Here is a 14,553-nt window from a genome sequence, read left to right as displayed (position 1 = left end):
TTGAACTTGCAACCTTTCGGTTACTAGTCCAACGCTCTAACCACTAGGCTACCCTGATGATGATGATGATGATGATGACGAGGCAGGTCGGCCCCAGAGCTCTGGTGTGGGTCAGTTGGTAATAACGTGACGGTTGCAGCGTTAAGGAGTGGTTCCAATATCCTGCAGGGTTCACACACTAACAAGTCCAATGGGTTCTGGTCCTCTTGCGGATAACATAATCTACTCTTGACACATTTGATCGACTGGAAATTGAAAAGCTATGTGGAAGAACTAGCAATTCTCTGTTACGTCACCGTATATGTCTGAAACCTTTTGTTCTTCCCGTCTCAGACTCTGATGGAGCGTCGTATCAGGCCCTGGATCAATAAGAAGATTATCGAGTACATCGGAGAGGAGGAAGCTACGCTAGTCGACTTTGTCTGTTCTAAGGTTAGTTAGTAACTGATTGAGTGGGGAGAGAGAGAATTTATTGTCTGAGGAATGGATGACAATTGATTTCCTCGTAAGAAGTTTATAGACAAGGTATGACTGCAACCCCAATGCGTTTGTTTAGTTTTACCTGGTCGCTGTTTTCAAACACTTTTACGTTTTTTAGCATTTATTGGCACAAATCCAATGTACCTATACCACTGAGTGTACAAAACATTAGGAACACCTGACGTCGGGGCATGGACTCCACAAGGGGTCGAAAGCGTTCCACAGAAATGCTGGCTCATGTTGACTGGATGTCCTTTGGGTGGTGGACCGTTCTTGATACACACAGTCACTGTTGAGCGTGAAAAACCCAGCAGCGTTGCAGTTCTTGGCACAAACTGGTTCCCGGCAGCTACTACCATACCCCGTTCAAAGGCACTTAAATATGTTGTCTTGCCCATTCACCCTCTGAATGGCACACAGACACAATCCATGTCTCAATTTTCTCAAGGCTTAAAAATCCTTCTTTAACCACCTGTTTCCTCCCCTTCATCTACACCGATTGAAGTGGATTTAACAGGTGACATCAATAAGGGATCATAGCTTTCAACTGGATTCACCTGGTCAGTCCATGTCATGGAAAGAGCAGGTGTTCCTAATGTTTTGTACACTCAGTGTATGTTTGTCAATGGTACCAATATGTCATTTTGGGGGTGGGGGGTGAACTACTCCTTTACCTTAAAGCTGTAATACATTGTAAGACTGGGACTACTCCTTTACCTTAAAGCTAAAATACATTGTAAGACTGGGACTACTCCTTTACCTTAAAGCTAAAATACATTGTAAGACTGGGACTACTCCTTTACCTTAAAGCTATACTACATTGTAAGACTGGGACTACTCCTTTACCTTAAAGCTATACTACATTGTAAGACTGGGACTACTCCTTTACCTTAAAGCTATAATACATTGTAAGACTGGGACTACTCCTTTACCTTAAAGCTAAAATACATTGTAAGACTGGGACTACTCCTTTACCTTAAAGCTAAAATACATTGTAAGACTGGGACTACTCCTTTACCTTAAAGCTATACTACATTGTAAGACTGGGACTACTCCTTTACCTTAAAGCTATAATACATTACATTATAATACATTATAATACATCCCATTGTCTCTGGCTGTCATGTATTCCCAGAGACGTCAAAAGGTATTGAGGACCCATTGTCTCTGGCTGTCATGTATTCCCAGAGGCAGACAAAGGTATTGAGGACCCATTGTCTCTGGCTGTGATGTATTCCCTGCAGTATGCTTTGTGAGTGTTCTGGTCTTCCGCTGTGTTTTAACAGCTTGTTGTCTCCTCAGGTCATGTCTCACGGCACACCGCAGGGGATCTTGGATGATGTTGCCATGGTGAGTTAAATAATGATTTTAAAACATGGTCATAGGAACAATCTTATAGGCTTAACCAGTTTTATGGTTCATATGTTATTAAATGTAAGCCTACATTTGAGTTAGTTTTAAATCTAAGTTTGTTCTCGTCAACAGTGCAGTACTCTAGACATAACAGGTATTAGAACGTGTGTTATTAAGAGACGAGACCACTAACTGATGTATTGTACCTGCAGGTTCTGGACGAGGAGGCAGAGGTGTTCATAGTTAAAATGTGGAGGCTGTTGATCTACGAAACAGAGGCCAAGAAGATTGGTCTGGGGAAATGAAGACTAGGACTACAGTACTACTATCTAGTACTACTATCTAGTACTACTATCTAGTACTACTACAGTACTACTATCTAGTACTACTATCTAGTACTACAACAGTACTACTGCTGTCAGGGACAGTTTTTCCTCTGGGCTTCAAGTCTCTTTTATTTCTCTTGACTGATCACACGGACACCCTCTCACTCACTAGGGTGTTGAGCCTATGAGCATGGGCCTATTACCAGTCCCCAACCCCCCTCTATCCCCCACAAACCCCTTCTTTGCCCCAACCCCCCTCTATCCCCCACAACCCCCTTCTTTGCCCCAACCCCCCTCTATCCCCCACAACCCCCTTCTTTGCCCCAACCCCCCTCTATCCCCCACAACCCCCTTCTTTGCCCCAACCCTCCTCTACCGCTCCCCCCAAAAGATCTCTTTTAAATAAGTATAGACTTCCCTGAGTCAATACATGTTAGAAACACCTTTTGGCGGCGATATACAGCTGTGTCTTTCTGGGTAAGTCTCTTAAGAGCTTTTCACACCTCGATTGTACAATATTTTGACATTATTCTTAAAAAAAAAAAAAAATCAAGCTCTGTCAAGTTGATTGTTGATTATTGCTAGACACCCGTTTTCAAGTCTTGCCATAGATTTTCAAGCCAATTTAAGTCAAAACTGTAACTAGGCCACTCAGGAACATTCAATGTCATCTTGGTAAGCAACTCCAGTGTATATTTGGCCTTGTGTTTTAGGTTATTGTCCTGCTGAAAGGTTCATTTGTCTCCTCGTGTCTGTTGGAAAGCAGACTGAACCAGGTTTTCCTCTAGGATTTTACCTGTGCTTAGCTCTATTCCGTTTCTTTTTATCCCCCAAAAAACCTCCCACATTGAGTACCACTCTTCATATTTTCATGCATGGCAGTGCCTGCATCATGTTATGGGTATGCTTGTCATTGGCAAGGCTGTGTTGGATTTTCCCCAAACATAATGCTTTGTAGTCAGGACAAAAAGTAAATTTCTTTGCCACATTTTTGCAGTCTTAAGTGCCTTGTTGCAAACAGGATGCGTGTTAAGGAATATTTTTATTCTGTACAGGCTTCCTTCTTTTCACTCTTGTCATTTAGGTTAGTATTGTGGAGTAACTACAATGTTGTTGATCCATCCTCAGTTTTCTCCTATCACAGCCGTTAACTTCTCTAGGATATGTGGGACGCTAACGTCCCACTTGGCCAAAAGCCAGTAAAAATGCAGAGCGCCAAATTCAAATATATTACTATAAAAATCAAACTTTCATGAAATCACACATGGAAGACACCAAATTAAAGCTACACTTGTTGTGAATCCAGCCAACATGTCTGTTTTCAAAAAGGATTTACGGCGAAAGCACACCAAAAGATTATGTTAGGTCAGTACATAGCCACAGAAAAACACAGCCATTTTTCCAGCCAAAGAGAGGAGTAACAAAAAGCAGAAATAGAGAAGAAATTAATCACTAACCTTTGATGATCTTCATCAGATGACACTCATAGGACTTCATGTTACACAATACATGTATGTTTTGTTCGGTAAAGTTCATATTTATATGTCTCACTTGGCAAAAGGCCAGAGAAAATGCAGAGCGCCAAATTCAAATTAATTACTATAAAAATTACTATAAAAATCAAACTTTCATTAAATCACACATGAAAGATACCAAATTAAAGCTACACTGGTTGTGAATCCAGCCAACATGTCAGAATTCAAATAGGCTTTTCGGCGAATGCAAACGATGCTATTATCTGAGTTAGCACCATTGTAAACAAAGAGATAAGCATATTTCAACCCTGCAGGCGCGACACAAAACGCAGAAATAAAAATATAATTCATGCCTTTGACGAGCTTCTGTTGTTGGCACTCCAATATGTCCCATAAACATCACAAATGGTCCTTTTTGTTCGATTAATTCCGTCGATATATATCCCAAAATTTTATTAAAACACCGGTTCCAACTTGCTCAAACGTGGCTTCAAAATATCTCAAAGGTTACCTGTAAACTTTGCCCAAAAAATTCAAACTACTTTTGTAATACAACTTTAGGTATTTTTTAACGTTAATAATCGATAAAATTGAAGACGGGATGATCTGTGTTCAATACAGGATTAAAACAATCTGTAGCATGCTTTCTGGTCACGCGCCTCCTATCTAGAAGAAAGAGAAACGCACACCTATTTAAGCGAGGTGCTGGCTAGCGGAGTAGAAAACTTAAAAATAAAGGAGAGCCGCACACTCTAGGAGCTCAGATGCAAAAATTTAATTACCAACGTTTCGACAGCCAAGCTATCTTCATCAGGGTATAATCACAAACACTGCGGGATGACTCGTTTATATAATGTCAAAAGACACACAGGTGTCTGTAATCATGGCCAAGAGTGGCCTAATATCATTGGTTAATTCTCAAATATAAAAATGGCATACAAAAAACAAATGGATAGCATACGATCATAGATTCATTTTAGACTACACAAGCTTACAAACAATTACAATGGCAAAAAAATTCAAACTACGTCACAATAAGTCACAATAATCACAAGAATGGCTTCAGATCAAAGTCTACGTTGAGACCGAAGGGAGCAAGGGTCTTTAAGTTAAAGATCCAGGCAGCCTCTCGTTTTAACAATAAATTATCAAGGTTACCCCCTCTCCTAGGGAGGGTGACATGTTCGATGCCAATATAACGCGAAGATGAAATCGAGTGGCCTGCCTCCAAAAAGTGAGCCGCATCTGGGTAAGTCAGGTTTTTGCACCTAATGGTGCTACGATGCTCTGAGATACGTACTTTTAATTCGCGCTTTGTTTTATCCACATAATTTTTACCACAAGGACAAGTTATAAGATAAATAACTGCCTTAGTGGAGCACGTAATAACACCTTTGATTGGGATCGATTTCCCTGATTTCCCCATTTATAAGTGCCATTGCATTGAGCACAGCCATTACACTTGTAGTTTCCATCCAGTAGGAGCACAAATAGACGTTGTTCAGGAATATCTTGGGATGGTAAATCAGAGTGTACCAATTGGTCTCTGAGATTTCTGCCCCGCGAAAATACGACCAAGGGAAGGTCCAAAAACACATTACCGAGACTATCATCGGATTTTAGAATGTGCCAATGTTTGTGAACGATTCCCTTAATTTGTTCAGAGCGCTTTGAATAGCGGGTAGTTACAATGCAAGAATGCGTATTTTTGCGAGACTGCCCTTAAAAGGTCATGTCTCCTTTTGTTTTGAATTTTCTCAATGGCAATATTAATCTGATCATTTTTGTACCCCCTCTCCTTGAACTTTCTTTGCGTCTCAGCCATATTTCTGTCGAAATCTGATTGTTTTTTGCAAATTCTTTTGAATCGACAGAATTGGCTGTAGGACAAACTATTTTTCAAGGGAAGTGGGTGACAACTGTCAGCCTTCAACAAACTCAACAAACTGTTACGATAGAGATGCGTCTCTATCTAACAGGACACGTCAAGTGACTTTGATTCAAAATGGCCGTACTTCTTCATTACACAAAGGAAAAACCCTCAACTAATTTCTGAAGACTGTTGACATCCAGTGGAAGCGGTAGGAACTGCAAGAAGGTCAATTAGAAATCTGTATTCCCAATGAAATTCCATTGAAAAGGATCTGACCTCAAAAAATAGAAAATTTGGAATGGTTTGTCCTCGGGGTTTCGCCTGCTAAATAAGTTCTGTTATACTCACAGACATGATTCAAACCGTTTTAGAAACTTCAGAGTGTTTTCTATCCAAATCTACTAACAATATGCATATCTTATCTTCTGGGGATGAGTAGCTGGCAGTTGAATTTGGGTATGCTTTTCATCCAAAAGTAAAAATGCTGCCCCCTATCCTAGAGAAGTTAAACTCTGTAACTGTTTTAAAGTCACCATTGGCTCTCATGGGGAAATCCCTGAGCGGTTTCCTTCCTCTCCGGCAACTGAGTTAGGAAGGACACCTGTATCTTTGTAGTGACTGGGTGTATTGATACACCATCCACACTGTAATTAATAACTTCACCATGCTCAAAGGGATATTCAATGTCTGCTGTTTTTATTTTTACACATCTACCCATCGGTTGAAAAACCTCCCTGGTCTTTGTGGTTGAGTCTTTGCTTGAAATTCACTACTCAATTGAGGGACCTTACAATAATATGTATGTGTGGGGTACAGAGTTGAGGTAGCCATTTAAAAAATCATGTAAACAATTTTATTGAACACAGAATTAGTTCATGCAACTTATTATGAGATTTTTGAACTTATTTAGGCTTGCCATTTCAAAGGGGTTGAAGACATATTGATTCAAGACAACTTTTAAATTCATTAATTAAAATTAAAAAAAATCCACTTTGACATTATGGGATATTGTATGTAGATCAATGGCACAAAATCGCAATTGAATCCATTTTAAATTAAGCCTGTAACACAACAAATTGTGGGGGAAAATCAAGGTGTGTGAATACTTTCTGAAGACTCTGTACCGGTCTCCTTGGTGTTGTCTGGTGGAGAATTTGCTCCACTGATCTAATGATAAAATGAAAGAAGCTTTTTATTTTTAAATGAAGTGTGCAATTTATCTTAAAATTTGAACGTGTGGAAATGTGATGTCAGAACTGGATGCAATTATTTCGTTTTCTGTTTTCCGCTAAGGATAGTAGGAGGGAGAAAGGATCGTTTTGGGGGAGAGGGTAGTTTCAGGAGTGAGTGGGAAAGAGGATAGTTTCAGGAGTGGGAGAGAGAGAGAAAATATGTTTATTTATTCCAAGAAAAGATTAACCACCATTTGGCTTTATAACAATCAGCTGAAATGTTTTTATATTTTGTAGTCAGGACAAAAAGCATGTTTTATTTTTGTAAATAATTGTTATTTTTGCATTTAAAATCAGTGAACAGTCAACCGTCGGTGAAGAAAAGGAATCAGAATGCGTGTTTCGTGTGTTTACGCGGAATACACTACCAGTCAATAGTTTGGACACATCTACTCATTAAAGGGTTTTTCTTTATTTGTACATTGTAGAATAATAGTGAAAACATCAGAACTATGAAGTAACACATATGGAATCATGTAGTAACCAAAAAAGTGTTGAACAAATCAAAATATATTTTATGTTTTAGATTTTTCAAAGTAGCCACCCTTTGCCTTGATGACAGCTTTGCACACTTAGCATTATCTCAACCAGCTTCACCTGGAATGTTTTTCCAACGGTCTTGAAGGAGTTCCCACATATGCTGAGCACTTTTTTGCTGCTTAACTTCATTCTGCGGTCAGACTCATCCCAAACCATCTCAATTGGGTTGAGGTCGGGTGATTGTGGAGGCCAGGTCATCTGATGCAGCACTCCATCACTCTCCTTCTTGGTCAAATAGCCATTACACAGCCTGGTGGTGTGTTGGGTCATTGTCATGTTGAAAAACAAATGATAGTCCAACTTGGCGTAAACCAGATGGGATGGCGTATCGCTGCAGAATGCTATGGTGGCCATGCTGGTTAAGTCAATCAATCAATTTTATTTTATATAGCCCTTCGTACATCAGCTAATATCTCGAAGTGCTGTACAGACACCCAGCCTAAAACCCCAAACAGCTAGTAATGCAGGTGTAGAAGCACGGTGGCTAGGAAAAACTCCCTAGAAATGCCAAAACCTAGGAAGAAACCTAGAGAGGAACCAGGCTATGAGGGGTGGCCAGTCCTCTTCTGGCTGTGCCGGGTGGAGATTATAACAGAACTATGCCAAGATGTTCAAAAATGTTCATAAGTGACAAGCATGGTCAAATACTAATCATGAATAATTTTCAGTTGGCTTTTCATAGCCGATCATCAAGAGTTGAAAAACAACAGGTCTGGGACAGGTGGCGGTTCCATAACCGCAGGCAGAACAGCTGAAACTGGAATAGCAGCAAGGCCAGGCGGACTGGGGACAGCAAGGAGTCACCACGGGCGGCAGTCCCGACGCATGGTCCTAGGGCCCAGGTCCTCCGAGAGAAAGAAGGAGAAAATTAGAGAGCCAAGATTTTCAAAATGTTCATAAATGACAAGCATGGTCAAATAATAATCAGGAATAAATCTCAGTTGGCTTTTCATAGCCGATCATTAAGAGTTGAAAACAGCAGGTCTGGGACAGGTAGGGGTTCCATAACCGCAGGCAGAACAGTTGAAACTGGAATAGCAGCAAGGCCAGGCGGACTGGGGACAGCAAGGAGTCACCACGGCCGGTAGTCCCGACGTATGGTCCTAGGGCTCAGGTCCTCCGAGAGAAAGAAAGAGAGAAGGAGAAAATTAGAGAGAGCCAAGATTTTCAAAATGTTCATAAATGACAAGCATGGTCAAATAATAATCAGGAAAAAATCTCAGTTGGCTTTTCATAGCCGATCATTAAGAGTTGAAAACAAGTTAAGTGTGCCTTGAATTCTAAATAAATCACAGACCGTGTCACCATCACACCATAACACCTCCTCCTCCATGCTTCACGGTGGGAACTACACATGCGGAGATCATCCGTTCACTCACACAGCGTCTCACAAAGACACGGCGGTTGGAACCAAAAATCTCAAATTTGGACTCCAGACCAAAGGACAAATTTCCACCGGTCTAATGTCCATTGCTCGTGTTTCTTGGCCTAAGCAAGTCTCTTCTTCTTATTGGTGTCCTTTAGTAGTGTTTTCTTTGCAGCAATTTGACTGAAGGCCTGATTCACATAGTCTCCTCTGAACAGTTGATGTTGAGATGTGTCTGTTACTTGAACTCTGAAGCATTTATTTGGGCTGCAATTTCTGAGGCTGGTAACTAATGAACGTATCCTCTGCAGCAGAGGTAACTCTGGGTCTTCCTTTCCTGTGGCGGTCCTCATCAGAGCCAGTTTCATCATAGCGCTTGAGGTTTTTGCGACTGCACTTGAAGAAACTTTCAAAGTTCTTGAAATGTTCCGTATTGACTGACCCTCATGTCTTAAAGTAATGATGGACTGTTGTTTCTCTTTGCTTATTTGAGATGTTCTTGCCAAAATATGGACTTGGTCTTTTACCAAATAGGGCTATGATCTGTATACCCACCCCTACCTTGTCACAACACAACTGATTGGCTCAAACGCATTAAGGAGGAAACAAATTAACTTTCAACAAGGCACACCTGTTTATTGAAATGCATTCCAGGTGACTACCTCAAGAAGCTGGTTGAGAGAATGCCAAGAGTGTGCAAAGCTGTCATCAAGGCAAAGGGTGGCTACTTTGAAGATATTAAAATATAAAATATATTTGGAATTGTTTTAACACTTCTTTTGGTTACTACATGATTTCATGTGTTATTTCATAGTTTTGATGTCTTCAAAAACTTTTGACTGGTACTGTATGTTGCTTGGGTGGTGTTAAGAGGCAGAGCCAACATGATTTAACTCTGTCACTCAGGTCCCAACTGGAGGGATCCCTGGCAGTCAGTGATGAGGAAGTCACATGACCTCAAACTGAGGAAGAGAGTACAAAGGGAAGATCTTAATTGCATACTCCTCGCATCCCCTCTCCACGTCTCCTTCTCAAAACCCATTGGAGGAGAAGGTCGGAGGGGAAGGACCTCTGGCTTTCTCATCCAATGGGTTTTGAGAAGGAGACGAGGAGAGGGGACGCTTGGAGTGTGCAATTGAGATCTTCCCAAATAATTCAATATTCTCCTAGGACACATTGGCAGTAAGCAAATAGGCCGTACCACTCATAACCACTAGAGGACATGCTAAACCTGATACTGGTGTACTACCACTCATAACCACTAGAGGTCGGGCTAAACCTGAGACTGGTGTAGAACCACTCATAACCACTAGAGGACATACTAAACCTGAGACAGTGTACTACCATTCATAACCACTAGAGGACATACTAAACCTGAGACTGGTGGTACTACCACTCATAACCACTAGAGGACATACTAAACCTGAGACTGGTGTAGTACCACTCATAACCACTAGAGGTCATACTAAACCTGAGACTGGTGTAGTACCACTCATAACCACTAGAGGACATACTAAACCTGAGACTGGTGTAGTACCACTCATAACCACTAGAGGTCATGCTAAACCTGAGACTGGTGTAGTACCACTCATAACCACTAGAGGACATACTAAACCTGAGACGGGTGTAGTACCACTCATAACCACTAGAGGACATACTAAACCTGAGACAGGTGTAGTACCACTCATAACCACTAGAGGACATACTAAACCTGAGACTGGTGTAGTACCACTCATAACCACTAGAGGTCAGGCTAAACCTGAGACTGGTGTAGTACCACTCATAACCACTAGAGGTCAGGCTAAACCTGAGACAGTGTGAACACCCACCTCAGTGTGACTTGGAGATGGGGTTTTAGAATGTGGTGACACCTGTATTTTCCACTCAAATCATTTGTTCAGGAACCAGTCATGAAGTCACCCACTCTTCTCTTCCTCCCGATGCTTCAATGGAAGTGTATGTTTCACCCTCCATTAAATCACTGGTTGTAATCTCTCCTCAGGGCCCCCAGACATCTATATACTATAACACTAGTCTAGTTAAACCCTCCATTAGTTAACTGGTTGTAATCTCTCCTCAGGGACCCCAGACATCTATATACTATAACACTAGTCTAGTTAAACCCTCCATTAGTTAACTGGTTGTAATCTCTCCTCAGGGACCCCAGACATCTATATACTATAACACTAGTCTAGTTTAACCCTCCATTAGTTAACTGGTTGTAATCTCTCCTCGGTGTCACCAGACATCTCTACTATAACACTAGTCTAGTTTAACCCTCCATTAGAGGACATAACACTTTAGTCTAGTTTAACCCTCCATTAGAGGACATAACACTTTAGTCTAGTTTAACCCTCCATTAAAGAACATAACACTTTAGTCTAGTTAAACCCTCCATTAGAGAACATAACACTTTAGTCTAGTTTAACCCTCCATTAAAGAACATAACACTTTAGTCTAGTTAAACCCTCCATTAGAGAACATAACACTTTAGTCTAGTTTAACCCTCCATTAGAGAACATAACACTATTCCGTAAGGGTGATGGAGATCCTAAATGTGAATTTTTAAAGTATTAGGCTGCATCCCAAAGGGCACCATATTCCCTTTATAGTGGACCAGGGCCTATAGGGAATATAGTGGACCAGGGACTATAGGGAATGGAGTGCCCTATAGTGGACCAGGGCCTATAGGGAATAGAGTGCCCTATTTTGGACCAGGGCCTATAGGGAATATAGTGCCCTATTTTGGACCAGGACCTATAGGGAATATAGTGCCCTATTTTGGACCAGGACCTATAGGGAATATAGTACCCTATTTTGGACCAGGACCTATAGGGAATATAGTGGACCAGGGCCTATAGGGAATATAGTGGACCAGGGCCTATAGGGAATATAGTGGACCAGGGCCTATAGGGAATATAGTGGACCAGGGCCTATAGGGAATGGAGTGGACCAGGACCTATAGGGAATAGAGTGCCCTATTTTGGACCAGTGCCTATAGGGAATATAGTGGACCAGGGCCTATAGGGAATATAGTGGACCAGGGCCTATAGGGAATATAGTGGACCAGGGCCTATAGGGAATATAGTGGACCAGGGCCTATAGGGAATGGAGTGGACCAGGACCTATAGGGAATAGAGTGCCCTATTTTGGACCAGGGCCTATAGGGAATAGAGTGCCCTATTTTGGACCAGGGCCTATAGAGAATAGAGTGCCCTATTTTGGACCAGGCCCTATAGGGAATATAGTGCCCTATTTTGGACCAGGCCCTATAGGGAATATAGTGCCCTATTTTGGACCAGGGCCTATAGGGAATAGAGTGCCCTATTTTGGACAGGACCTAGAGTGCCCTATTTATGATGATACAGATCATGATCAGGAAGCGTTGAAATATTTAATGTGTTTTCTTAATCAGTGGAAAGCTCACACACATCTCTCTCTCTCTCTCCTAGACCAGGGCCTCTCCCTTTAAAATCACCTGCTCTACAACAGCAACCCAAACCTGTACTGGTACCTCTGGACCGCTGTAGAGGGGGTTAGAGTGCTGTTCACACCAGTAGGAGCAGGGATTGTGGACCCAGTCAGTGTAGATGGGTTCAGGGTCAATAGACCAGGGGATGATCCTGGAGTCAGATGGACTGGGTCTGGAGCAATCTGCTTTCAGGTCTGTCTGGTACTGTACTGCCAGAACCCACAGTATGACAGATCAGACAGGGCTCTGTACAAAACCCACCAACACAACCCATCATTAATACACCAAGAGACAGAATGTCACAGTTCCACACCATCATTAATACACCAAGAGACAGAATGTCACAGCTCCACACCATCATTAATACACCAAGAGACAGAATGTCACAGTTCCACACCATCATTAATACACCAAGAGACAGAATGTCACAGCTCCACACCATCATTAATACACCAAGAGACAGAATGTCACAGTTCCACACCATCATTAATACACCAAGAGACAGAATGTCACAGCTCCACACCATCATTAATACACCAAGAGACAGAATGTCACAGCTCCACACCATCATTAAGACACCAAGAGACAGAATGTCACAGCTCCACACCATCATTAATACACCAAGAGACAGAATGTCACAGTTCCACACCATCATTAATACACCAAGAGACAGAATGTCACAGCTCCACACCATCATTAATACACCAAGAGACAGAATGTCACAGCTCCACACCATCATTAATACACCAAGAGACAGAATGTCACAGCTCCACACCATCATTAATACACCAAGAGACAGAATGTCACAGCTCCACACCATCATTAAGACACCAAGAGACAGAATGTCACAGCTCCACACCATCATTAATACACCAAGAGACAGAATGTCACAGCTCCACACCATCATTAATACACCAAGAGACAGAATGTCACAGCTCCACACCATCATTAATACACCAAGAGACAATGTCACAGCTCCACACCATCATTAATACACCAAGAGACAGAATGTCACAGCTCCACACCATCATTAATACACCAAGAGACAGTATGTCACAGCTCCACACCATCATTAATACACCAAGAGACAGAATGTCACAGCTCCACACCATCATTAATACACCAAGAGACAGAATGTCACAGCTCCACACCATCATTAATACACCAAGAGACAGAATGTCACAGCTCCACACCATCATTAATACACCAAGAGACAGAATGTCACAGCACCACACACTGTCAATGGCCTTCTATTATTGTCAGGCTAAATCCAGACTGGGACCCAGGCTAAATCCAGACTGGGACCCAGGCTAAATCCAGACTGGGACCCAGGCTAAATCCAGACTGGGACCCAGGCTAAATCCAGACTGGGACCCAGGCTAAATCAAGACTGGGACCCAGGCTAAATCCAGACTGGGACCCAGGCTAAATCCAGACTGGGACCCAGGCTAAATCCAGACTGGGACCCAGGCTAAATCCAGACTGGGACCCAGGCTAAATCCAGACTGGGACCCAGGTTAGCTATTTAGTCAGTGATTATAGGTACCATCTTCTTCTGCAAGTTCCATTTCTATTACAGTCATTAGAGATGGAGCTATAGGACTCTATTACAGTCATCATGGAGCTATAGGACTCTATTACAGTCATCATGGAGCTATAGGACTCTATTACAGTCATCATGGAGCTATAGGACTCTATTACAGTCATCATGGAGCTATAGGACTCTATTACAGTCATCATGGAGCTATAGGACTCTATTACAGTCATCATGGAGCTATAGGACTCTATTACAGTCATCATGGAGCTATAGGACTCTATTACAGTCATCATGGAGCTATAGGACTCTATTACAGTCATCATGGAGCTATAGGACTCTCTATTACAGTCATCATGGAGCTATAGGACTCTATTACAGTCATCATGGAGCTATAGGACTCTATTACAGTCATCATGGAGCTATAGGACTCTATTACAGTCATCATGGAGCTATAGGACTCTATTACAGTCATCATGGAGCTATAGGACTCTATTACAGTCATCATGGAGCTATAGGAGTCTATTACAGTCATCATGGAGCTATAGGACTCTATTACAGTCATCATGGAGCTATAGGACTCTCTATTACAGTCATCATGGAGCTATAGGACTCTATTACAGTCATCATGGAGCTATAGGACTCTATTACAGTCATCATGGAGCTATAGGACTCTCTATTACAGTCATCATGGAGCTATAGGACTCTATTACAGTCATCAGAGATGGAGCTATAGGACTCTATTACAGTCATCATGGAGCTATAGGACTCTATTACAGTCATCATGGAGCTATAGGACTCTATTACAGTCATCAGAGATGGAGCTATAGGACTCTATTACAGTCATCATGGAGCTATAGGACTCTATTACAGTCATCATGGAGCTATAGGACTCTATTACA

General features: G+C 41.8%; 1 protein-coding gene across 2 annotated transcripts in view; it reads left to right on the top strand.

Annotated features, from left to right (window-relative positions):
* Nucleotides 1-6,755, top strand: part of LOC139563658 (RNA-binding protein 25-like) — a 35,882-nt gene extending 29,127 nt beyond the window's left edge. For both annotated transcript variants that reach the window (XM_071382508.1, XM_071382507.1), the window contains exons 16-18: nt 334-432; nt 1,783-1,830; nt 2,046-6,755. In XM_071382508.1, coding sequence (XP_071238609.1) covers nt 334-432; nt 1,783-1,830; nt 2,046-2,138 — 240 coding nt within the window. In that variant the 3' untranslated portion in view covers nt 2,139-6,755. The remainder of the gene's footprint in view (nt 1-333; nt 433-1,782; nt 1,831-2,045) is intronic.
* The last annotated feature ends 7,798 nt before the right edge of the window (nt 6,756-14,553 follow it).

The sequence above is a fragment of the Salvelinus alpinus genome, chromosome 34 (assembly GCF_045679555.1).
Source record: "Salvelinus alpinus chromosome 34, SLU_Salpinus.1, whole genome shotgun sequence".
Classification (NCBI taxonomy): domain Eukaryota; kingdom Metazoa; phylum Chordata; class Actinopteri; order Salmoniformes; family Salmonidae; genus Salvelinus; species Salvelinus alpinus.
This window is presented reverse-complemented; position numbering and strand designations above follow the sequence as displayed.